General features: G+C 43.1%; 1 protein-coding gene and 1 long non-coding RNA gene across 2 annotated transcripts; both read left to right on the top strand.

Annotated features, from left to right (window-relative positions):
• The first annotated feature begins 149 nt into the window (after positions 1 to 149).
• On the top strand, positions 150 to 15995 carry LOC136633090 (uncharacterized). The gene is made up of 3 exons (XR_010793227.1): positions 150 to 201; positions 14801 to 15013; positions 15918 to 15995. It is a non-coding gene; the product is annotated as an uncharacterized lncRNA (long non-coding RNA).
• On the top strand, positions 15995 to 24826 carry LOC136633088 (A-kinase anchor protein 6-like). The gene is made up of 2 exons (XM_066608555.1): positions 15995 to 18716; positions 23971 to 24826. The coding sequence occupies exons 1-2, from the start codon at positions 16167 to 16169 to the stop codon at positions 24007 to 24009; spliced, it is 2589 nt and encodes an 862-aa protein (XP_066464652.1). The 5' UTR covers positions 15995 to 16166; the 3' UTR covers positions 24010 to 24826.
• The last annotated feature ends 1237 nt before the right edge of the window (positions 24827 to 26063 follow it).

Genomic DNA, 26063 nt, shown 5'->3' with positions numbered 1-26063 from the left:
GCACTGTCAAGCTGCGTGCCTCGTCCTGTGCTTTCACCTGGGAGTGGTAATCTGGTACAGCAGCTGGATCAGCGAGTCAAAGAGCTGAAATCATGGCTTAGAGATACTGAGCTAGCTTTGTATAACTCCAGCTTGAGAGTCGGGAAAGAGGACAATCGTAGAGAAAAGGAAATGCTCCAGAGAGAGCTGCACCAGTTCCAGGTAAGCTACTAACTGCCCCTCACCTTCAGCTATCATTCATTTTCTCCCTGCAAAGGCTCCTTCACACGGACGTATTTGCACACGCAATACGCAGCGAATAGAACCCATTGATTTCAGAGTTCGGATTTTGTGTGCGCATTTTTGGCAGCGCAAAAAAAGATAAAACATGCTCTATCATTCTGCACACTTGCGCACCAAAGGTCCACATAGAAGTTAATGTGGATGCGCAAATGAGTACACAGTACGCAAGGAGATGCGTGAAACATTGCGCAATATTCCGCGGGAAGAAGAACACATCTGGAACTAATTAGCCATTTTAATTAGTGCGTATATGAACATGCCCTGGGGCAAAAAGTGTACAGTAAAATACGCCGATATACACGCAAAAAAAAACTTGTTCATAGCACAAAAAAGTTGTGCGAAGGCATGCGCAATTGCGTGTAAAGGGCCCAAAATGTGTACCCCTAAATTTAATACTAATCACCTACAAAATTACTTTTTCAGTGTGTTATTTTACAGACTTTCGACAGTTACTCAAACTCAGCGATACATGCGTTCCACTAGAAACTGCACAATACTGTACATAATAACTTAGATATACTTAGTGCTTATGTAAATGCAAAGAAAATTGTGCATGTTCTGGGTGTTTGTGTGACGCACAGAATGCGTGCATTGTATTAACTAATTGTTCAATGGGTTAATTTATATGAGCGATTTTTCTTCTCACACCGATAGGAAAAGGACTTGCAGTTTGCGGTGTCTCGCACAGCACACAGGTGGAGTGCGATGCAAATCTAGAGTGCAACTCGCTATCGGCCATTTAAAGCATCACTCAACAACTATCGGAATTATATTGCACATTGCATTGACCCTGAAACAAAATGTACCTTGAAATTGGTTTACAGTTCTGATAATTTTGTAGTAATTTTGTAGTATCGCATCCACTTGAGCGATTTTCTCACGCAATTTTTTCACAATGCGACAAGTGCTTCAAATTACCTGTATGTGAAGCCCATGCTTGGTTGCTAGAGATTCCTGCGACTTGTGATGTTTTGTAGCCATGTTCCCTTATGGAGTCTTATTCTCTGTTGCACCGCATTTTCTAATGTAAACGTTACATCGCACCACAGTAGGAAATCTTACTGTAAATGCCCTAAAATGAGCCCTAGCAGCAGACAGAAAACAAAAAAAACAAATACATCACCTAAGAAACACCTAAGAAGCACGCACCACATGCGACTTTGTAGCGACACAAAATCAGGATATTGCATGGATCACTGATTCGATATTGCTGCGATTTTCTCGCAATAATATCGCATCGCTCATGTGAAACAGGCCTTAGAGACAATTCACTTGCAGTAGTTACAGGCTATATCTCAGAGGTAGGGAGGATGCACAGGATCAATACGGCCCTATAGTCCACGTTATCTATATGTCACCGGTCCTGTTTTGAGAGCACTTTGGAGGAGAAAAAGGCGGTAGGGGTCACTCTGCATACACTCTGGTAAGAAATACTTATTCAGAAAAAGGCCTAGCCTTTAAAGTACCTCTGTGCGGTGATCCTTAATTAACGGGCACAGGAAACCGCTTGTGGTGTGAATAGATACCTGGTTTAGAAACTGGAGTTGCTCTCTCTCAGTTGATGGGATTCACTCCCAATACATCCACTATCCAGATGCTATGGGAAGTTGCTCCTCTTCCTCCATCTTCACCTATATGGAGGCTAAAGGTGCTTCTATGCGGCTCTGTGTTAGCACACCCAGGTAGACGAGGTGGAACTCACAGGCTCAAGATGGAACTCCTTTCCCGCTCTCAGGTACTCACATTTATATCTTCACTCGTACCACATGACATAAGCGAATAGATACATTCAGCAGACAGGCAATGATTTTATGAATGTTAACCCTTCAGACGCTGCAACTGTGCTACACACATACAGAAAATGACAAGACAGCTTGCACAGTGCATCCACATGAGACAATACAGGTATGACATTTATGGAGGGGACCAGAATGATGTTCTGATAAAAGCCTAAATATGGTATCACTGCAATCATACTGGCTTGCGTAATAAATTTAACTTTAACAATGGTGGAACTGCAATTTTTTTTCCCATTCCACAAAATATTTGTTATAGGCTTCTAATGCATTATATGGTACACTGAATATTGACGTTAAAAATACAACTTGTCAAGACCTATAAATAAAAAAGTTTTCCCAGAGAATAAACGCTGACCATATTTTCTGACATGACATTCCAGTTCATCCCAAAAAGATGTTCAGTAGGGTTCAGGGTGAAATGTTGGATTTGTGATGAGACAAATATGACAAAATACTAAGACAAAAGGCATTCCACAGGCATCCTCCACATCCAGGTACATCCATCTGATTTGAAGACTGGGTACCGTGATTTGTCATTCCATAGAATGTTCTTCCATTGTTAAACTGTCCAATAACAATGCTCCTTGCACCATTCTAGACAGGGCAATGTATATCCTTTGAGAGAACTCACCAGACATTTTTAATGAATTGAGGGAAATACCAGCTGAAGTATATCAGATGTTAGTGGAAACTATACCACTAAGAGTGTCCAATGGGGCGAAAGGAGGCCCCACTAAGCATTAAAGGAGATGTCTCGAGGAAGCAGTTAATTTTTTTTTTTGCCCAGTCCCCCCCATTAAGTACACATTACTAAGCCCCCCTGTAAATGACATTTCTAGCTGGTTCGTACTTACCGTTCCAGCGTTTCAGCAAGTTATAAAAGTTTCCTCAAGATGGCCGCCGGCTCTTTCCCCGTCGCTCGCTGCAGCCCGACGTGCGCGCTCCCGAGACGCCGCCAGCTGTGTCTCCATGGCAACCGGACGCATCGCAGCCGCCGACCAGACGCCCCGCAGCCGCCGACCAGACAGCAGGTAACCGGCGCTAGCCCCCGGCTCCCCAGCGCTAGCTCCCCCGGCGCAGCGACAGCCCCCCCCATCGCAGCGACAGCCCCCCCGGCCTAGCGCTAGCTCCCCCGGCGCAGCGACAGCCCCCCCGGCCTAGCGCTAGCTCCCCCGGCCTAGCGACAGCCCCCCCGGCCTAGCGACAGCCCCCCCGGCCTAGCGCTAGCTCCCCCGGCGCAGCGACAGCCCCCCCGGCCTAGCGACAGCCCCCCCGGCCTAGCGCTAGCTCCCCCGGCGCAGCGACAGCCCCCCCGGCCTAGCGCTAGCTCCCCCGGCGCAGCGACAGCCCCCCCGGCCTAGCGACAGCCCCCCCGGCCTAGCGCTAGCTCCCCCGGCGCAGCGACAGCCCCCCCGGCCTAGCGACAGCCCCCCCGGCCTAGCGACAGCTCCCCCGGCGCAGCGACAGCCCCCCCGGCCTAGCGCTAGCTCCCCCGGCGCAGCGACAGCCCCCCCGGCCTAGCGACAGCCCCCCCGGCCTAGCGCTAGCTCCCCCGGCGCAGCGACAGCCCCCCCGGCCTAGCGACAGCCCCCCCCCATCGCAGCGACAGCCCCCCCGGCCTAGCGCTAGCTCCCCCGGCGCAGCGGCAGCCCCCCCGGCGCAGCGGCAGCCCCCCCCCCCCCCGGCGCAGCCCGGCGCAGCCCGGCGCAGCGGCAGCCCCCCCCCGACCCATCACTTACCTGGGAGGCTTCTCGGGGCTGCTGGGCTGGGCTGGGCTGGGCTGGTCTTCTCCGCTGGGCAGCTCCAGTTTCTGCACCTTCCTCTAACAGAGGATGGTGCAGAATGGCCGCTTCAGCGCGCTCCCGAGCAGTGACAGCTCGTCTGCGCATGCGCAGAAGAGCTGTAGCGGGGAGCACACTGAAGCGGCTCGTGCTGAATGGAGAAGACCGGACTGCGCAAGCGCGTCTAAAAAAGCAAGCTGCCAGCGAATTTAGACGGAACCATGGAGACGAGGACGCTAGCAACGGAGCAGGTAAGTGGAATAACTTCTGTATGGCTCATATTTAATGCACAATGTACATTACAAAGTGCATTAATATGGCCATACGGAAGTGTATAACCCCACTTGGTTTCGCGAGACCACCCCTTTAACATACTATTCATATGGACCCATACTATTTATAATGGAGACATGACAGATTTGTTTATGAACAGATCCCAACCAATCTTGAAGGGCCTAATTGACTTAATACTAGGACTATCAGGTTTTTTTCAAAGTTCTGGTATTTTTATGACTATAAAACTACTGGAAACCCTGTCAGGCACCTGAATACACCAATATGAACATCGCTTTAGTCAGTAATATGCATTATCTGTTACATATTAAGGCTTTATTCACATCATTCATTGAAGGCTCAATGGTCGACAAAATAGTGTAGAATATTAAGATGGCATGATAAAAGCTGGACAGACCCTGATATAGTCGGTGGGGCCTGTTCTATTATAAGACGATTTTGGCATTCTGTTTTTCTGTTCCTGTGATGGAACATAAAAACATATAGTCAAATAGTGATGTGAACAGTGTCTTCATTGCTAATATATCTAAAAACACTCATACTATTGATAATTGAGAAAATATTCTGATCACTTGTCTTTATAAAACCTTATAAAATCCACATCCCACATCACACTCCCCATCCTCACTTAATGACTACTTTACATTTTAAATAACTGTATCCAGCTATCCGTATAGTAAAATGACAATTCCATTCCTTGGTTAACCTTTGTCTTTTTTCAATCTATGTAACTATTATGAAGCAGAATAAGAAAGTATGGTACAAAATTGTACCCAATATAATCATCAGTAACGCAGGTATTAAATAATGTGTGAGAGGAGCACAATTTCCTCCATGTTCATAACTCTAGTAGAAGCTTCTACCACCTTCTGCATTGCCCAAGTATCAGGGTAAGTGATGCTGACAGGCACTATAAGAGATCGATATTCTCACTATAATTAGTAATAAAGTCTTGGTGCTGAGGTCACAAGGCCATTGAGCCCTGTACTAGCGGAAACTTGCCAGCTTTATGCATTGAGTGGTATGTCTATAGCATTCAAATGCTCTAGATGCTTTCTTCTCTTACAAAGGTCTCATTGTGTGACCGATTAAAAGGGACAATATTAAATCAATCACATGAGATTTCAAATTTACTTTTATTGACTGTGCTGAGATTTATTTAATTTCAAATAAACCAATCACATATTATTATTCTAGATTTTACTTAAACCAAGGACATACTTACCATAGAAGCAGACCTTTTGGTTGCTATTGGGCCCTTGGAAGGAAAGGGCCCAGTCTTGGTCAGTCCCATCGCTTGTGCTATTACATTGGAAGAACCTGTGCACGACTTTCTTCTCCAGAGGAACTGCAGTGTTAGCAAACAAGGGGTGGAGAGTTGGCCCAAAGGTATTAGAAAGGCCCTTCTGATATGCTGTGGCAAAAGCCCATACCCTAATGGGTTGCCCACTTTGACCTTTTCTGCGTCCACCACTATATAAGAAACTGTAGTTAAAAGACTCTACAGTGTCAATGTTACATGGGTATCCTAATAGTAATAAGAAGGAGGTGCAGGGACAAGTAAATACATAAAAAATGAATGAGCTTGGATTTCTCTTGATATAAAGCTCGAAACTGATGCCTAAGAATCACATTACTATGACACTGTGTGAATCCAGCCATAGAAAGAGAGTGCAGTACACTAACTTATTAAAGGGGCATTCTGGCTATCCAAAGCAAAAGTTGTATGTTTCATAAGGTAATAACTTGTAACTTTGCAATGTAATGTTATAACTTGTTTTACAAAGCTGCAGTGGCTTTACCTGCGATCCCCCCTTTTCCATTGGTATTCAGTTGTTACGTCCTGTATGCTCCGCTATTTTGCTGGTCAGGCATATTAAGGAAATTTTGAAAATTTTGCCCAGTCTCCAGAATACTCCTTTAAATACAAGCAAATTGTTAAAGAGAACCTGTAACCGGTTCATGCTGCCGAAATCACTGGCAGCATTAACCCGGGACAGGCATGCACAGTGCTTCCATTTTAGTGTTATTCTGAAACGTTGTAGCTTTTGAGAATAAGCACACTTTGAAGTTTACCTGTTTGACTTGGGAACGGAGCAGCGGGTGGGGAACACCCGGTGCGGACCACCTCTCTGACTCAAGAACTTTCCAACTGAAACAGGCTAAACTCAAAGTGTGTTTACTCTGAAATGCCACAGCATTTCAGAATGACACTTACATGGGGGCACTGTGTATACCTGTCCCAGGGTCATGCTGACCACGCTTCAGGCAGCATGAAGTCCCTTTAAAATAACTACCTAAGTCCTTAGAAATGGAATACATAAGCATCCACTTCATAAAACCCACGTAGTATTACTCATCATCCAATAATTACTGCTTTGAATCTTAAAGAACTTTATCCAGACAGTAAAGTTACAATTTCAGTCCTTGGTCTGTCCTACGTTTCCTACCTTACATCATCCTGCTGGTAAATGAAAACTTCTGCATCTGCTATCTTGTTTTTCCCTCACTACATAGACTTCTAAATAGGCACTGCATAGGAGAAAATTGCCCAGCAGCAAGCAAAGCACTTGGGAGAAATTGCTATATTGATCTCTCCAAGGCACGAAAAAAGTTAGCTTTACACCTGGTAAGAGGTCCTCTTTAATTTACACCATAGTTAACTAAGAGCCGTACACAGTGTTCAATCTCTGGTGGATATCATAGACCGTGATTACATGAAGATGTTGCGTAAGGCCAGAAAAAGAGTCTGATTTTCTTTTTTTTAGAAACAGCACCACTTATGTCCATAGACTATAGCCGGTATCACAACTCATGCCATTTCCAGCAAACAGTCTATGGACCACATGGGGTAGATTTTCTGCGGATTTTCTGAGTGGACTTTCCATGCAGAAAATTCACAGCACTTATTTATTGCATTGGAAATGCTGGGAATAGACTTCAATGGAAAGTCTGAAATGCACAGTAAATTCACACCATATCCAGAAAATACACCAATGCAAAATCTGTAATAAATCTGCAATAGTAGCCACGGATTTTAAAAGCAGATTTTATGTGCGGAAATGCTGCAGATCAACCGTGCAGAAAATCTGCACAAAATCAGCACCAAATCTATCCTATAGGGACATACCTTTTGCTTCGTTCACATGTAGAGGATTTTCTGTAACCCTAAATCGCAGCTAAATCCACATGTAACATGCGGATTTTTGTGTGGATTCAGCCCCTCCACACTGAAAATCCACAGCATAAATTCACATGTAGCAAATTTAAAATCCGCACCGCAGATCAATTTATATAGCAGATTTTGTTGGCAACATATGACGGCATTACCTTCTGGAAAATTAGGCATGAGTGCTTATAGCTGCAACCACATATTTCATTGGTACTGTGTTGCTAGAGGGTACAGACTTAGGCTCGGGATCTTCCCCTTCCTTTGGAGTCCCCGGTATAGCATTCTTGGGATTAAAAGGCCTTGCAGGCTCTGGTACCAAGAGGGCCAAGCCCAATTCCTTTAATGTTATCATGGTCCCCTGTCCACATAGTCAGGAAGGGGTGCTATCAGGGACTCGCCTCCCAGTTCAGGCCACAATGGTTCAGGGAACGCTAGGTATGGAAATATACCCCTGCTAGTGGCTACAACCTGCAAGCTTGGAGGGTAAGTTATGAAGGATCCAGGAGTTGACATTACTGCTATATCTGGAATTTTTAAGAAGTGCAGAAATTAATTGAAACAAGAAGGATAACCGTCCAATTCCTGTCTCTGGGTTTCTGTCCTCCAACAGTTATTGGTTCAGTCCCTACAAGTTTTTTTTCCCATATAACAGGTTTTCTCAATAGTTCCACGGGCTTTACTAAGTTCTTACCAGGGACTGGGATATTCAGTCCTATAATGTATCTGTACAGGCCATTGTGGTCAGGTAAAAGGGAGCTGGAGCAAGGCAGACTCTGAGGTTTCTGTTTTCCACCTTAGGTCCATTTTCCGGCCTGAGCTTTTCACGCTCAGAGTGCCGCTCCTCTCTTCCGCCCTCTCGTAAAAGTCATAGTACCATACTCAGCATAACTAGCACAACAGCAGTGCAAGAATTAACCCCCTCTTACAGTATATGGAGGATTAACAAATGCTAGCAAATCTTGTATTTGCTAATGACTTTCCTATCCACATAATTACCCCAGCAATGATTATGAATGATTCTAAATCTGCTTATATCTCCGGATACATACACTCTTATTGTCTCTTGCAGGGGCAGGTATACTATATCAGACTTACTGTATACTCTAATACAGTGTGATAATACTCTATCTACGTTATTCATGTTATATCACTGTTGAATCCCTGCCCCCTTCCATCCGCTCCATCTGATCTGTACACTTACTTGGGTCCTTCTCCCTTGTGAGCAGTGATTAGGGCCCTGCCATGTGCTTCATTATCAGCGAACACTTTAATAGTGCCATTTAAAAGGCCATATTTCTGCCTCCCTCGTTGGGCCAGGGATGATACATGGTGATAATTGGCAGAGAGAGATGGCTCTCAGTGGCCTTTTAATCGCCCTATTTGTCAGACTTGGTGTCTGTGTAAGACGAATCATATTGATGGGCCTCTCTTGGTTCTCCAGTAGCTGACACTTAACCTGTTCACTGCCATGGTTCCAGGATTAGCATGTCTGCCTTGATGGGAATTAGACAGAAATATACAGTTTGAAGAAAAAAGAAGTAGAGTAATATTTTCTTATTATGTGCTTTTATGCTATTTTAATTTTATTTCTATGTAAAATTAAGGTTCTGTTTGCTTGAGGCCACACAGTAATACTGTAACATCACATGCCATTACGTGTTTTGACTGCTCATGGTTTCACCTTCACTGTTTTAATTTGCTCCTCTTTTCCCCCAAAATACATACAATTCTTTATTTATTTGAGTAATTTGTCTGTGATATTAGTATTCATTTAAGGTATATATGTAGCATGTGTAATTTTTCAATAGTAAGCACAAGTAAAGGATAACGTACCCCTCATTAAAATCATAAACAAACAGTTAAAGGAGTTTTCCAGGCAAATGGTGATGACCCATCTTCAGGATAGGTCACCAATAGAGATGAGCGAACCTACTCGTTTCGAGTAATTACTCGATCGACCACCGCGATTTTCGAGTACTTCAGTACTCGAGTGAAAAGATTCGGGGGGGGGGGCCGGGGGGCGGCGTGGCGGCGCGGGGGGTAGCAGCGGGGAACAGGGGCGAGCCCTCTCTCTCTCCCTCTCCCCTCCACTCCCCGCTGCAACCCCCCACTCACCCACGGCTCCCCCCGAATCTTTTCGCACGAGTACGGAAGTACTCGAAAATCGCAGTACTCGGGCGAAAAAGGGGCGTGGCCGAGTAGGCTCGCTCATCTCTAGTCACCAATATCTGATCAGCTTGGCTCCGCTGTTTGCAGGGTACGAAGTGAAAGCAGATAGCTTCGACCCCTGTATAGTGGCTGGCACTAGTAATTGCAAGTGCAGCTCTCATTGAAATCACTGACAGCTGTGCTTGTAATTATCGATGCCGGCCACTACACAGAGGTCAGAGCTATTTGCTTCTGCTCTGTACCCCATGTGTTGTGTGCTGACAGAAAGTGCCCAAACAGTTGATCAATCAGGGTCCTAAACAGCTGATAAATCAGGGTCCTGAGCAGCAGACCCCAGCCGATCAGCCATGGTATTAGTGACTAGAGATGAGCGAGCACGAAAATGCTCGGGTGCTCGTTACTCGAGTCGAACTTTTCGCGATGCTCGAGGGTTCGTTTCGAGTAACGAACCCCATTGAAGTCAATGGGCGACTCGAGCATTTTTGTATATCGCCGATGCTCGCTAAGGTTTTCATTTGTGAAAATCTGGGAAATTCGAGAAAGTGATGGGAACGACACAGAAACGGATAGGGCAGGCGAGGGGCTACATGTTGGGCTGCATCTCAAGTTCCCAGGTCCCACTATTAAGCCACAATAGCGGCAAGAGTGGGCCCCCCCCCTCCCAACAATTTTTACTTCTGAAAAACCCTCATTAGCAAGGCATACCTTAGCTAAGCACCACACTACCTCCAACAAAGCACAATCACTGCCTGCATGACACTCCGCTGCCACTTCTCCTGGGTTACATGCTGCCCAACCCCCCCCCCCGCCCGCACGAACCAGTGTCCACAGCGCACACCAAAGTGTCCCTGCGCAGCCTTCAGCTGCCCTCATGCCACACGCTGGCCTCATAGCCACACCATCCTCATGTCTATTCATAAGTGCGTCTGCCATGAGGAGGAACCGCAGGCACACACTGCAGAGGGTTGGCAGGGCCAGGCAGCGACCCTCTTTAAAAGGGGCAGGGCGATAGCCCACAATGCTGTACAGAAGCAATGAGAACTCCAATCCTGTGCCACCTCCATCAGGAGCTGCAAACGTGGGCATAGCAATGGGGAATCCATGTGCCACACAGTATTCATTCTGTCAAGGTGTCGCATAGCTCAAACCACACTGCAAGGGGAAAGCCGTCAGCGCTCTGCCCTCTACCCAAGTCAGTCAGTGCCTTTGTGCCAGACAGGTCAAACACCACGATAGGAACTAAGTTTGCACCAACAGCATAGGGGGGTCCTAGGAAGCCCAAGACATGAACAAAAAATTGATCTGAGCGGCCAAACATGGCAAACTTGCACCACACCCACGACATAGGCCTCGGCCCACAGCTTCAGCAATACTAGGCAGAAAGCGGACTTTCACTGCACCAAGGACATAGGCCTGTGCACAAACCCTCAGCAATCGCGGGCCTACGGTGGACTCCTATGCTAGTGTAGCTGTGCACGTCGCATTAGCGCTGTATTGCTCCTGTAGTTTGTCCCAATGCAGTGCCCCGGATAGTAGGGCTAACGTCAGATTAAATACAGGTGGGCTTCGGCCCACACTGCATGCCCCAGTTAGACTGGGGTTTTTAAAACATAGACACAGGCAGGTACAACTCACTAATGTGAAGTCCGTGTGGACCAACAGCATGGGTGGCTCCCTGGAACCCACCGGCGGTACATAAATATATCCCATTGCAGTGCCCAGCACAGCTGAGGTAACGTCAGGTTTAATGCAGATGGGCTTCGGCCCACACTGCATGCCCCAGTCTGACTGGGGTTCTTTATAAGTAGACACATGCAGTTACAACTCCGTGTGGACCGACAGCATAGGTGGGTCCCAGGAAACCACCGGTGGTACATAAATATATCCCATTGCATTGCCCAGCACAGCTGAGGTAATGTCCGATTAAATGCAGATGGGCTTCGTCCGACACTGCATGCCCCAGTCTGACCGGGGTTTTTAATACATAGACACAGGCAGGTACAAATCCCTAATGTGAAGTCCCTGTGGACCCACAGCATGGGTGGCTCCCTGGAACCCACCGGCGATACATAAATAAATCCCATTGCAGTGCCCAGCACAGCTGAGGTAACGTCAGGTTTAATGCAGGTGGGCTTCGGCCCACACTGCATGCCCCAGTCAGACTGGGGTTCTTTATAAGTAGACACATGCAGTTACAACTCCGTGTGCACCCACAGCATAGGTGGGTCCCAGGAAGCCACCGGCGGTACACAAATAAATCCCATTGCAGTGCCCAGCACAGCTGAGGTAACGTCAGGTTTAATGCAGGTGGGCTTCGACCCACACTGCATGCCCCAGTCAGACTGGGGTTCTTTATAAGTAGACACTGGCAGGTACAAATCCGTAATGTGCAGTCCCTGTGGACCCACAGCATGGGTGGCTCCCTGGAACCCATCGGCGGTACATAAATGTATCCCATTGCAGTGCCCTGCTCAGCAGAGCTAACGTCACATACAATACAGGTGTGCTACGGCCCACAGTGCATGCCCCAGTCAGACTGGTAATATGTACCTTAACAGTAACCGCGTTGGTGGGAATGTGGTGGCGACTGTGGACCTAGTAGCACGGTTTTATTTAGTTGGTTTTCGGAATGTGGCCAGGATTAAGTGGGCCGTGGCGGGGGGATGGTGGTGGGGCTCTCTTGTTGTGTCGGTAAAGGTGAAATTCTTGGACTGCCACCAGACGGACCAATGCAAAGGTATTTGCCTAGAATGTTTTCATTGTTGGAGGAGGAGGGGGATGTTTTTGAGGCACTACGTGTCCGTGGTTATATGCACCTTAACAGTAACCGCGTTGGTGGGAAATGGCCTCGCCACCATCATGTCTTTGGGAAGCCTCCGTTTCCACACCCCAGTGACATAGCATTAGCAGCGGTATAGGCAGAGCCCAGAATTAGTAACATTTCAGCGGTAGCATTAGGGACAGGCCCCAGTAACATATCACTAGCAACATTATAGGGGGAGCACAGTATTAGTTCCATTTCAGTAGTAGTAGCAGTCCAGACAGGCCCCAGTAACAATTCCGAAGCAGCAGTATAGGGGGAGCACAGTATTAGTTCCATTTCAGTAGTAGTAGCAGTCTGGACAGGCCCCAGTAACATATCACTAGCAGCAGTATAGGGGGAGCACAGTATTAGTTCCATTTCAGTAGTAGTAGCAGTCAAGACAGGCCACAGTAACAATTCCGAAGCAGCAGTATAGGGGGAGCACAGTATTAGTTCCATTTCAGTAGTAGTAGCAGTCAAGACAGGCCACAGTAACATTCCCGTTGCAGCAGTTTAGGGAGATAACAGTCTCTTTCACATTTCAGTATTTGCAGTATAGACAAGGCTCCAGTTACATTTATGTAGCAAAAGTGTAGGCCAACCCCACACACCTTGCTGTAGCATGAGTGCAGGCGAAGCCCATAAAAATTACTAGGATTACACTGTAGGCGATGGCCCAAAAAATTTGGTGTACCAACAGTACTAATGTACCTCAGAAAAATTGCCCATGCCCAACCAAGAGGGCAGGTGAAACCCATTAATCGCTTTGGTTAATGTGGCTTAAGTTGTAACTAGGCCTGGAGGCAGCCCAGTTGAAATAAAAATTGGTTCAGGTGCAAGTTTCAACGCTTTAGGGTGCCTGCACACGAACGGAATTTCTAGCACGTTATTTTATGCACATTGTCCTCCCCAGACCGCAGCCAATATACTCCTATGAGGATCCGCAGTTGTCCCCAGACGGACGGATTTGTATCGCGTTTTTTCTCGCGCGTGATTACGTGAGGTTTCAGGAGGAGGAGGATGAATATAATACACAGATTGATGAAGCTAAAAGGTCCCTGTTTTTTATGGTGATAGAGAACGATGCTTCCATCCACGGGTGCAGCCTATGTATTGTTTAGGTACCGCTGCTGTCCGCTGGTGGAGAAGAGAAGTCTGGGGAAATCCAAGCTTTGTTCATCTTTATGAGTGTAAGCCTGTCGGCACTGTCAGTTGACAGGTGGGTACGCTTATCCGTGATGATTCCCCCAGCCGCACTAAACACCCTCTCTGACAAGACGCTAGCTGCAGGACAAGCAAGCACCTCCAGGGCATACAGCGCGAGTTCAGGCCACGTGTCCAGCTTCGACACCCAGTAGTTGTAGGTAGCAGAGGCGTCACGGAGGACGGTCGTGCGATCAGCTACGTACTCCCTCACCATCCTTTTACAGTGCTCCCGCCGACTCAGCCTTGACTGGGGAGCGGTGACACAGTCTTGCTGGGGAGCCATAAAGCTGGCAAAGGCCTTGGAGAGTGTTCCCCTGCCTGCGCTGTACATGCTGCCTGATCCTGAGGATAGGTCATTAATAACAATTGCCTGGAAAATCCCTTTAAAGCTAAAATAGAATAGGAAAGATCTTCATTAAATGCAAAAATTCTGTAACAAAACAATTGGTAAGTCCTTCATATTCAATCAACATCTGACCAGCTATACAATCCTATATCCTGGGGAATTTTACAGTTTATGTATTGTCGATCTAGATCAGCCAAAGCAGGAGTAGCTTTCTGTTCTGCTCTAATGGGGCATATGGGCAATAGTTTTCTTGAGACCGTTCCTTTAATTGCTATCACAATTATGGAAAGTGTGAAAAAGAAAGCATACAATAATTGAAAGTAAGTGAATGAGATGAGTGAAAGATTCACACCATCTTTGTTGGGCATACTACAAAGCATGGAGCTACTATATGTTACTGTCATGCAAGAACCCTATATTAGCCCCTATTTTCTAATATAAGAGAAATAAGACTCTGAAAATCACAAGCTAGTATGCTCCTAAACAAGCATTCTCCCAATTATTTTTATAAGGAAGTTCTAAGCAAATCTGATAAACTGAGTTCACCCATACCTGGTTTATCGCTTCTGTTACAAAGATAAGTCAGCGTTATTCATTCTACGTGAAATAAACTGGCTTGGGACATTCCACAGGGAAGAACTTCATATTTTGTGCCCTTTATATTTTGTACTGTGTGTACAGTAAGGTTGGGAAGGGTGCAGTATGTAACACACTTCCAATAGGTGTGCCTCAAAAGCTTTGAGAAGAGACAATGGAAATACGCGTATGCTTTCATGGAAGAACTAGATAAACAGTAGAGATGAATACTAAAAATAAGCACTTAAAACATGATATGTAATATATATATATATATATATATATATATATACTATATATCATATACTATGCAATAATTGATTTATATTTCACTACTATGTAACACATAGATATATCTGTCTTTCCCTACAGAGTCTATGCTCTGAGCTCCGGCTGCGTAGGCGTGGTGTGGCATCCATCCTGCGATTATGTCACCATCTTCTAAACCTCCAGGACCAGATACCACAACATGATGCCCCCAACCTGCCACTTCTGAGTGTCAATTTAGAGAGGAGATGGGAGGCCATTGTGATGCAGAGTACACAGTGGCAAAGGCGGCTTCAGAGAGAACTGGGTGAAGAACAAGTGAGTTTGGAAATTAAGAGCTATTGTGTTCATTTTCTGTTCTTTTTATGGCTTGTCAGATTAAAAATTATTTAATTCAACTGATTTATTTTCACTCCAGGGCAAGTATTAGATTACAGCAAACAATTCGTAGGGTTTCTGCTGCTAATAAAGTATAGAAATGTTGCCTTCGTTGACCTCAATCAGATGGTTCCCTTTCATTCATGATAGGGGGTAGGAGGCTGTTCCATGGCAGCTTAATGAATTTCTGATGGATATGATTTGGCACAAAGCTCTATTTCTATGACATGATATATTATTGTCTTACATTGTACACATGAAAATATGGTATGTTTTGTGTCTTCAATGGGCATGTCCACCTTTGTAGTCATTTTTTACTGTCCAATACATCTATAATAGAAAATAAATAACTTTGTTTTGATTAAAAATGTTATTTTGTGTATTTACCACCCCTTCACATAACTGCATGTCTCCATAGTTACAGTCTTTTGAAGAACTGTTCTGCGTAGGAGTTGTAGACAATAAATAGTAAGATATTTGTAATCAAAACAATTTACAAACTTTATTTATTGGGTTAGATGCACTAGACAATAAAATAGTAGCAAACATGGGTTACAAAGCATCCTTTTAGCAATTTTTTAGTGGTCACAAGGTCTCTGATAGCTGTTGTGACAAACTACATTTGGCTGCTGAATGGTTTTTGTCACACCAACTGCACAAATTTGCTTTACTTCTGACAAAGCATAATTACTGAATACAGCACTGCAAGTTTCTATGTGGGTAGTTTGTTTCATTACATTATGAGTCATCTGTTTTAAAGCTATCGATACATATGACATCTGCGTAATACTAGTCTAATAAGCGAATTGAACATTATAGTAACCTCTAAACTTTGTTGTTTTAGGAGATGGATCTACTGGTGGACCCTGATTGGGCAGACTTACGTAATAGTCATAGTGAGGAAGCCTTGGAATGGGATGAGACTGATATCACAACTGAGACCATATGTGATGATGAGGATAAAGAGCAGATAAAAGCAGAAACATTTGTTTCAGGTGGAAGACATTGCTCAAGAGAAGGTATTTCAGATACAAATCAACAGAAAAGTTCACTCCAAACACCTCCCGTGTACCAAGTCTACAGCGTGCATGATATGGAGCTTTTCAGAACAAACCTAGATCCTTCATCAAAAGAAGTGTCCAAGAAATCTTGCACCCTAGCACCTCTCCCTCTTTCTCTACTACAAGGGTTTCCATTTTTATCTTTGCCAGACCTAGCTAGTGGATCTCCCCATACTCCTCATTTTCATCCAATAAAACATCAGAAGGACTCGTGTGCCCACTCTGAGAGTGAAAGTGGAATTGCAAGTGGAGAAGGTGTAACTGCTGCCAATTCAGAAGGATGCTTATCTCTCGATGGGGAAATACCACAAGGATGCTTGGTTCAGAATGTTGATTTGGCGCAATTTGGGAGTAAAGAAATTGGACATATACAGTATTCTAGAACAAAGCCACAAAGTCATCTCACATTTTTTGATTCTTCACAATCACAAGCTGATAAACAGAAACTTGTGACACTGGAAAAGACTCAAAGGCTAATGCCTAGTTTTTGCCTCCAAAGACTTCGAAGTCAAACTAATACAAACAGAACAATGCTTACAGCAAGCTCAGAAGACCATAGCCCAGTAGATGCTGTTGAGGACCTGATTGAAGTACTGAGTCCAGAAAACTCTCCTCCTTATTCATCCTCACTGGAATCTCTGTCAGGAGCTGGTGAAGCTATAGAGTCTGCAGTTCTGAGGCGTAGTGTGTCTCTCGAAAGCTGGCCAGCCTCATATAAGAGCAATGAAGACCTATTTAGTCAGCAAGGTTCAGCTGATGTTACTCCAGGTAGTGAGCCAGGAGAAGAATTAAGTAAGCGTACTTTGGACCTACTGAAAAGATTAGAAGACATTGAATGCCCATCGGAACAGAAATTGAAACGTAGTCTTTCTGATGACATAACTCTAAGGAGTAGTTCTCGGAAGGCATCACTTACTGGTCTGCACTCTCCACAAGATAAAGAATCATCAGGAAATGAAGATGTTGGTTCTGAGTTGACAGAACTGAGTAGCAGTGAGGAACTTTCACTAAGATCTGAGGATATGGTTATGCTAAAAGGCCGACTAGGGTTGCTGAATTCCAATGCCTCTTTCCGCAAGCACTTGAGTCGTTCTTTGGGAGGAGAGGAAGGTGACGCCAATCTAAGCATGATTGTTAATGTGTCTTGTACCTCAGCTTGCACTGACGAAGAAGATGATAGTGACTTACTGTCGAGTTCCACCCTCACGTTAACTGAGGAAGAGGAGGAAGAGGAACTTGAAGAGCCAAACTCTAGTTTGGGAAGTGAAGATGAAGCTGGTGATGGCACAGATCTGCCTTTAGGGTCGGATTTTATTAGAAGGGAGTTGCAAGCTTGGATTAGACCTTCATTTTTACTTCCAGGAGAAAGAAGGAAAAGACTAGTACAAGACATTTCTGTAACACCTAAATCTGAGAAAGGTTTGCAGTTTTCTCTACAAAGACAGAAAGAAAGCAATGGGAATGAAAAAGATACTAACAAGGTTTTGACAAAAGTAGGTGGTGTAGAGACATTGCTGAACTCAGCTCAGCTAGTAGATGATATGGAGAACGGAAACATTAATAATAGGGAAATTACAATGAAAGACAGTCTGACCAAAAGAATCATACCAGAAAAAAAAATAAAATCTGGCCCATACCCGTCAATATCAATTACCAAAACTGAAAAACTTCATCCTCCAAGCATGCCTGCATTGGCTTTCCACAAGCCCCGTGAACTAGGGCCATCTTTTAAAGGAAAGAGTAATTTACGGGTTACGAGTGATTCAGTTGCTGATGTGGATATGCTCGATAATAGTTCATTGCAATCTGAAAAATATCAAACTTCTGCTGTTTCAGGATCAGTATATGAAGGGTCTTGCTCTTGTCACAGCTCTGCACATGAAAGGTCTAGCAGTCCAGACTGTTCTGTACAAGACTTTGTAAAGGAAATTCTGGGCATGACATCTAATGCACTCCACAGATCATCACCACAAGATGGCCAGAAGCAAGGAACTGGGGCACAGATCAGGGAAAAAGTGCTGGAACATTCTCGCAAACAGCTTGAAAGAGGTGACTTCTACTCTTACTTATCTCTTTCTTCTCATGACAGTGATTGTGGAGAGCTTAGTGGACAAGCCAGGGTTCCAACACCACCGATGCCAGAAGAGGAATCCACAGAAGATCAAATAGAGAATATGTTTGAGGCATGTCCAGAAGAAGAGACAAAAGAACAGACAAGTGATGAGTCTTTTGAACTTAAAGGTTCTTCCAAGCTGACATCCTCACAATCAATATTAAAAGTCTTGCCAGTAAAAGATACTGCTGCTAGGAGCTCTCAGAACAGACCCACAATCTCAGGGCAACAATCTACGAATAAAGTTCCTGCCCAGAAATTTCAGGATCATTCAACTGTTGCTGCAAAAGGAGCCAACAACAAAGTCTCCTACAAGAAACTGCCTTCCACTAAAGAAGTTCGCATTGAGCCTAAAGGCAAAGGTTCTGCGAAACCTGCAGTCTCTAGCCTGCCTATACTGCACAAAAGGGTCAGAGATCAAAGGACAATGGCAGCAGGTGGTGCAAGCCTTGGTACAGGGCATCAGAAGGTAGGTATATACATATGTCAATACTGTGGTTTTATCTATTAGTTCAGATTTTATATTCTTAAGCAATTGCAACCCAAATGGCATGTTTTACTAACAATACATAATGGGAATGAGTCATATTGCAAACTTATAACTCCATTTCAATTCATTAAAGCTCCAAATCACTAAAAAAAGATTAATAGCCATTGGCTCATATCTCCAACTTTTTTTTACTGTAATTAAGGATTAGCTCCTATGTTAGGATATACCATCTGCATATGTGACAAAAAGATAAATGCTCGTTTAAATATCATCTAATGATAGACACAGTAAGTAAAGCAAAGCATGAATATGCAATTGCTCATTAGCAGTTATAATTAGAATAGCATTACTGTTGTTAACTGTACTGGCACAGAAAGTACCATTTATTAAAAAATTTTAATACCAAGACAGTATACATTTAAAATTGTTACATTATTTACTATAATAAATACAAAATCAATGACCGACTTAAATATACGCTGTATTTTCAAACTGTTAATGCATTTTTTAGCAAGAAAATTTTTTTGCTTAAAAAGTAGCAACATCTAATAGCCAGGGGCCTGGCAGCACCAGGCCCTCCTGACCACTTTCGTAATAATCTGGTAAGGCGCCCTGCCTGATCAATGATAGAACTGTGCGGTTGTTCATAGCTGCACAGTTTTGCATCTCCCTATCTGGCAGTGGTGACTTTAACTTCTCAGGAAGTTGGTCTGAGTGGAAAATCTCTACATACCCCTAAGCATCATGTTATCCACACTCATGCTGCTATTCAGGATGCTGCGCTTACACACCAAGGACAAGGTATCAAGGATGGAAGGTTAAGAAAAGGTTGTGATCTTACAGCTAGGTCCACAGGCCAGTGCCACTCATCTATGGCCCATGTATCCAGATCATCTGAGGGCTGCTTGCATTCTTTATATTACTCATCAGGCAGAAGTTGGCTAGAGCTGCAGGTGAAAATCAAGAACCTGCATGGGCCAGTTGCGGGCGTTGGGGGCATAAATCTAAGATAGTGATTGAAGTAGCTGCTATAACTGAATGCTGGAAGGAGCTGTAGAATTGGTGAATTGAAACTGAATTCAGATACATGAACATGTATACAGGCATATGAAATTATAGCTATCTTGAAGAGAAACAAAATAATCTATTCTTAACCTTTGTCCAACTGACTAATATGATACCAAACTTATTTTCTTTTTATAGGCTTATTAGTAATAGAATGCACTCTAGGAAGGCCTATAGTAAGTAATGGCATGACTGTTCAGAGGGATCTGTGACATAGCTTTCCTACTGGTGGAGGTGCTGAATGTAATGCTGTTGTTGGGGATATTTCATGTGTAGTGCATATGTCACTGTGGCTTCTTCCATCCTTTGAATTGAATCCACATTCAGAGACTGTGCATAGTGGTGGCAGCTTGTTGCCCAGCTGTACAGCAGCCTGCCATGGTATAGTCTCCTTATTTAGTGCCCTGGTATTAGTGACATTAGACCCTCCACTTCTTTAGACCACTAGAGAAGCTTAAAACCACTTTAGGACCAGAGATTTATCATTTTTTTTTATTCTTGTTTTCCGTGCCGACCTTCCAAGAGCCATGACTTTTTAATTTTTCCATTGACAAAGCTGTATGTTTTTTGCAAGATGAGTTGTATCTTTTAAAGGTACCTTTTAATGTACCGTATAATGAACAAATTTTTAAGTGGGGAGAAATAAATACAAATGCAGTTGCTCCATTTTTGATGGGTAAAAATGACACGAACTTTTGTTCTATAGGTCAGAACAATTATGATGATACCAAATTTATATAGTTCTGTAATGTTTTTGTATTTTTAAAAAGTAAATACAAATTTTCCTTAAACAAAAAATTCTTTCTGTTGCCATATTCTGAGACCCGTAACATTTTTTATTCTTTTGTCAATTGGGCTGTGTAAGTGAACTAGGGGGCAAGAAGTATATGAGGTGTATGGCCAGCTTAAGATGTAAGCTCACATCTTATTAGAGCTTACTATCAGCAACTATCACACTCCCAGTACTGCATAAAAAGAAAAATGTTGTGTGGGTATTCATTTTACCAATAGTTACTTTATTCTGGTTAGACTTTTGCAATTGATCAAAAAATGTACAAGCTACTGGTTGGATTCATACCAGTGTTTAAACTCTGTTTTTGCTTTCCGTCTCTGGGTTCCATTATTGGAGCAGAGAGACATAATTAAAACAGAATTAAATGGATCAATTTCTACCACCATTGATGTCAATGGTGTTTTTAATAATGGAAAGCAAACGGAAAGCTTTCTATTTGCTCTCGTTACGTTATGGTTCCAGTTTTTAGATGGCATAAATAGTGCTCCAGACTGGGTTCCATTTGAAAAATGAAAGCCTAAAGTAATGAAAACAAACAGAAAGATTGCCATTTGCTTTCTGTTTTTAAAAACCGCATTGAAATCAATGGTCGTAGAAATGGATCCATCTAATTCAGTTTTTATTATGTCTCTCTGCTCCAATGATGGAACCCAAAGACAGAAAGCCAAACCAGAGATGAAACGCTATTGAGAATCCACCGTAAGCTTTAAGGCAGTGGTTCCCAACCAATAGCTTTGGAGCCCCGTGTGGCTTGTGAGCCTATGCTGCTGTGTTGCTGCTTATTGCCAGATTTTAATAGACATAATATGGTCAGGCTTAAGCATCCTTATTATGCCCAGAAACCCTAGGATCTAAAGATATGCCAAATTTATAATTCAGCAGAGTCCCTGTCATAAATCTGGTGCATCTAAAGATCGTCGAAGTCTAAAGGCCCTTTTACACGCAAAGGTAATCATTCAAACGACTGAAAGTTTGAAAGATTTAGCAATCTATTTGCATAAATTGTTAGCCCATTAACACTTTATCATCTTCATTTGCATGTAAAAGGACCTCTAGGAGTTGTTTGCAGAGTGCAGTGTGTGTTTAAACACATGCCCAGCTGTGCAAACAGCTGCTAAAACATTCCATTGTTCTCCTCACTGCTAGTGGACTGCAGTAGGTTCTCCTTGCAGTTCACATGCCGCAAGGAGAACATCCTGCAGTCTATTGGAAGATGAGCGAAATACATTCAAATGGAATGTATTTTCTCAGTCTTTTTAGCAGCTAAGCGATGGATTTTAAGTGAACCAAAATCCATAATTCAAATGAAAAGTGTACAATGCCCACATTAACATGTAACGATTATTGCTCATTTTCGGCCATGTGGACAAATTTTGAGTGATAATTGTTGTGTGTAAAAGGGCCTGAAGTTTGTGCGGTGCAAGTGGCAATGAATGGAGTTACAGCATGCATGCTCGTTCACAGCTCCATTCGTTTCAACAGTAATATGGGAAATAGCCAATTACAGCCATCTTTGGGTGTCCAGGAGAGAAGTTTCGCTTTTAAGGGACTTTTGATTTTTGTATATATATAAAAATTCTAAAAATTCTGCAGCTTTGCTATATATTTTGTTTCTATTCTTCACAATGTAGACATCCTGTAATACAGTGCTGACAGGTTGCTGCTATTGTATCCAGTATAAGTAATCATCTAGATACAATTGTGCCAAACTCTCAAACGTGAGAATTATTAGGTTTATAACTATGGGTTTTCAGTCCTTGCAAGTCATTGACAGTAAACAGAAATATTTTACACAAAACTATATTAAAAAGATAGATAACATTTCATTGTACAATGACAACGGGCCAGTTGGTTTGTTTCTGGCACTCATGTCTGAGAAAATATCATAGTCCACTACGTTGGAAGAAATGCCGGAAATTAATGGAGCACTGCTCAAATGCCCTTTTTATTGGTCTCCATTTTAGTAATGGAAGTCTATGGTTCAGATCAGGTTTTAGTCTGGATGCCATTTACAATAAGCCAGGAAGAAACTTGTGACAGAACCCAGGGACGGAGGTCTGAACGTGGTGTCAACTGGCCCTAGGTTGTATTTACGTAAACGCGGAAAACTTGTTAAAACCTTATTCTTATATATATATATATATATATGTATACCCATTGTCAGAAAAAATCAAGCACCTAGAGGCAGTTATCAGAATGAAATGAAACTTTCTCTGTGTGATTGTAACGTTAATATAAGTAAATGATTATATATCAGAGCAAAAGGATGATTTATTGTAGAAAATTGAGCCCTTGAAGACAGTGTTGTGGAGGCATTTCTTTGACAGCCTGCTGGAAAATGCCTTTTGGAAGCCTCCATGAGAGGAACACATGTGGCTGCAGGATGTCCTGAACATATCGCTGAGCTGTCATTGTCCCTCGTACCACTACTAGGGGTGACCGACTGTCATATGTGATGGCCCCCCCAGAACATCACACCAGCAGGGGGCAGTGGGCTGCTCCACAGTAAAGGCAGGATTGAGGCGCTCACCCCAAGGTCTCCAGACACAAACATGGTTGTCGTCAGTGTCAAAACTAAACCTGTATTTGGTTCTGAGAACAACTCCATAGCAGTCCAGTTGCATCTTTCATGACAGCACTGCAAATGTAGGTGACAGTGGGTGTCAAATGCAGTACATGTAATGAGCGTCGTGAGACCAAATCTCCTTTAACCAAGTGCCTGGAAGTGCTTGTAAAAGACTCAGAGACCTGTAACGATGGTGCCATCTGTCTCAGGATGGCGGATAATGAAAAAGTTGGAGTTGCCCATGTCTGTCGGATGATCAGACGATCATCTCTACTGGTGGTCTGTTGAGAGCATCCTGAGCCCAGTCACCTTGTGTTCCCTCACGCATCCACTGGTCCAAACACCTCCTAACAGTCTGGTAAGTAAGACCTAGGTGGCAGACAATTCGTCGGTATGACTATCTAGCTTCTTGCTTTCCAGTAATGCACGCCATCTCAAACTCTGATAACTAGGCAAAACCTCTTTGATTGCATCATGGAGGCATCTAGTGGTCAACAGGCTCTCCACAAGCAGGAAAAGAGGTCACTAAACACAGAAGTAGCCTCTGAGAACTTTTTTATAGGCCAAAAGTGGAACCATGTTTAGGGTCTTGGGTGGCAAGACCATTTATCTAATCATTCCACAACTCTAATCATATCTGCCTGAGATGTAACTGCATGCCAAGCTTGCAGTAAAATGACAACTCCTACTAGGTGCTTTATTTTTTTTAAATTTTTATAAAAAGTTTTTTTTATGTTCATTATAAATGTCAATCTTTTGAACTTACTGGGTACATTGAAGTTCTAATAATCCCCTTTTTTTTCTTTCAGAGACCATTAAATGGATCCAAAACCAACAAGGACCTGTAACCTGTAACTGCCTTTTCTTTGCATCCTCTAGAAAGGTGGAGTTGGCAGTGTTGTGTACAATGCTCTCCTGTCTATGCTTCCTCTCGCACAGCATCTTGGGTTTTCATCCATTTGCTCTTTATGAGAAACTAAAAACGGATAAACCCTTTGACTCCTTGGGTATAAAACAGGGTATAGGTAAAAAATTGCCCTATGCTTGGCAATCAGTATCACCATTGAGTATAAGCCTTGCATTTCTTGGTAATAAGGAGACAGAAAATGTCTCCTATGTTGGCTCTTTCAAGCAAATATAAAGATATAGGCTCCAGGGCTCATCTCTGAGGCAGTACATGAAAATGTGTTAATGACAATAGACACAGTAAAGCAGAGTGAGACTCAAAAGTGAGAACATTTTACCTATCAAATAACAATAGAGGAAATATAATACGTGTGGTTCTAAGAAGGGGAAGTTAGGATGACCAGAACAGATATGAAGAGCATGAATGAAGATAATCAAAGAAGATAATGAAGAGAAGAGCATGTGAACATGAAAAAGTCAAGTATGAGAACTGAGAAAGCCTAGAATGTATGTGCAAAAGAGTTAACAGTGGAAAGTGCAGAGGTAAAAACTAAGGTTAATATGGGAAATATGGCAGGTCTCTGTTGGATTAACCCATTTTCTGCCTAAGAGGGCAGCTTTCATTGCAGTATTTGGTCCACCTCCACAAAACAAGACATTCATTTACTTTAATGATGACTGTTAATGAGAAGAAGTAGGATGTAAAGCACTGATAGGGACCTAATGGAAAATAAAATAATATAATTAATTACACATGCTTATTATGACCTAATATATCACAGCGCGCAAAGGTCTTTATAGATTCAGTTAAATGTTTTGAATTCCAAATTAAGCAATTTTCTCATTGTTCACTGTTTTTAATAAGAATTTTAGAATGTTCCACATGTCTTCAGTACTTTTATAACTCAACTCCATAGGGATGCTATTTTGCAGATAACTCGCTTATTGCCTGTTCATTAATGGCACCTTATCATTGTGGTAGAATCTCTCCTTCCTTGTACAACACACAGTGATTATGAACCACTAAGTTATAATACAAGTATTGTTCCAACAGAAGGACTTAGCGTACATGCACACGGGCAATTAAAAAGTTGTGCCAAAGATCCTCGAGAGCAATTCACATCAGACAGCCGATCCGTGTGCTGTCCAATGTGCTGAACACTGCACATTAACATGTGCTATTCTAGTCCAAAATCAGACAAGGATAGGACATGTTGCGATTTTATATTTTACTCTTTTTGTCCGAGCAAGGGGCAAAAAAAGCCCATGTGCCTACAACAACCCAAATCACCAGGTGTTATTTCCATCTGTTTACACACCAATTCTTTCAGTCCAACAATTGGACAGAAATAAAGCATGTGCCCTAAGGCTACTTGCACACGGGCTATTTTTTGCTCCAATTTTCAGATAGTCCGAGTAAAAAAAAAAGTCACAGCATGTCCTAGTTATCTGATTTTCAGATGAGAAGTACATTTGTCAATGTGCCGTGTTCAGCACATCGGACAGCACATGGACAGTATATCCATGTGCTGTCCAATCCAAGTTGGGCCCAAGAATCTTGGACACAACTTTTTCAACGCTCATATTCATGTACCCTTTTGTTTAACATTCTACTACAGACTTTTTCAGATTGAGAAATATGTGTGCAATTATTTGATAAGTAAAGACGTACTTCTTGATCAGTGGCTACTACTTATGTAAACATTTGGTTAATTGTAAACACAATAGTGTTAAACAGAAGACTAGTCATCAGTTACTGAATTTTAGACCAAACCTACAATTTAAGAAGTTTGCTGCTTAATGGCTTTTACACATCCTCATTTTATGGCTCCATGCTTTAGCCATAAATTTAGTGGCAATGACAGGATTGGTTTCTGTCCTGGAACATTAGGAATGCCTTTGCCAAAGAGAAAAGGGGGGTCTAAACCTGTCTATGGCACTAGATAAAGCAGTCATGCTCAGAGCTATAATACAATCATGTGCAGGAGCCATAAAT

The sequence above is a fragment of the Eleutherodactylus coqui genome, chromosome 6 (assembly GCF_035609145.1).
Source record: "Eleutherodactylus coqui strain aEleCoq1 chromosome 6, aEleCoq1.hap1, whole genome shotgun sequence".
In the NCBI taxonomy this organism is placed as follows: Eukaryota; Metazoa; Chordata; class Amphibia; order Anura; family Eleutherodactylidae; genus Eleutherodactylus; species Eleutherodactylus coqui.
Note: the sequence above shows the minus strand (reverse complement) of the source record. Positions and strands in the feature narration are given on the sequence as shown.

Excerpts from the sequence above, each read along its gene's own strand:
- LOC136633088 (XM_066608555.1), top strand. The coding sequence starts at position 16,167 with ATGGAGCTTTTCAGAACAAACCTAGATCCTTCATCAAAAGAAGTGTCC. Across the intron at positions 18,717-23,970 it reads TTGGTACAGGGCATCAGAAG|AGACCATTAAATGGATCCAA; the intron begins GTAGGTATATAC and ends TTTTTCTTTCAG.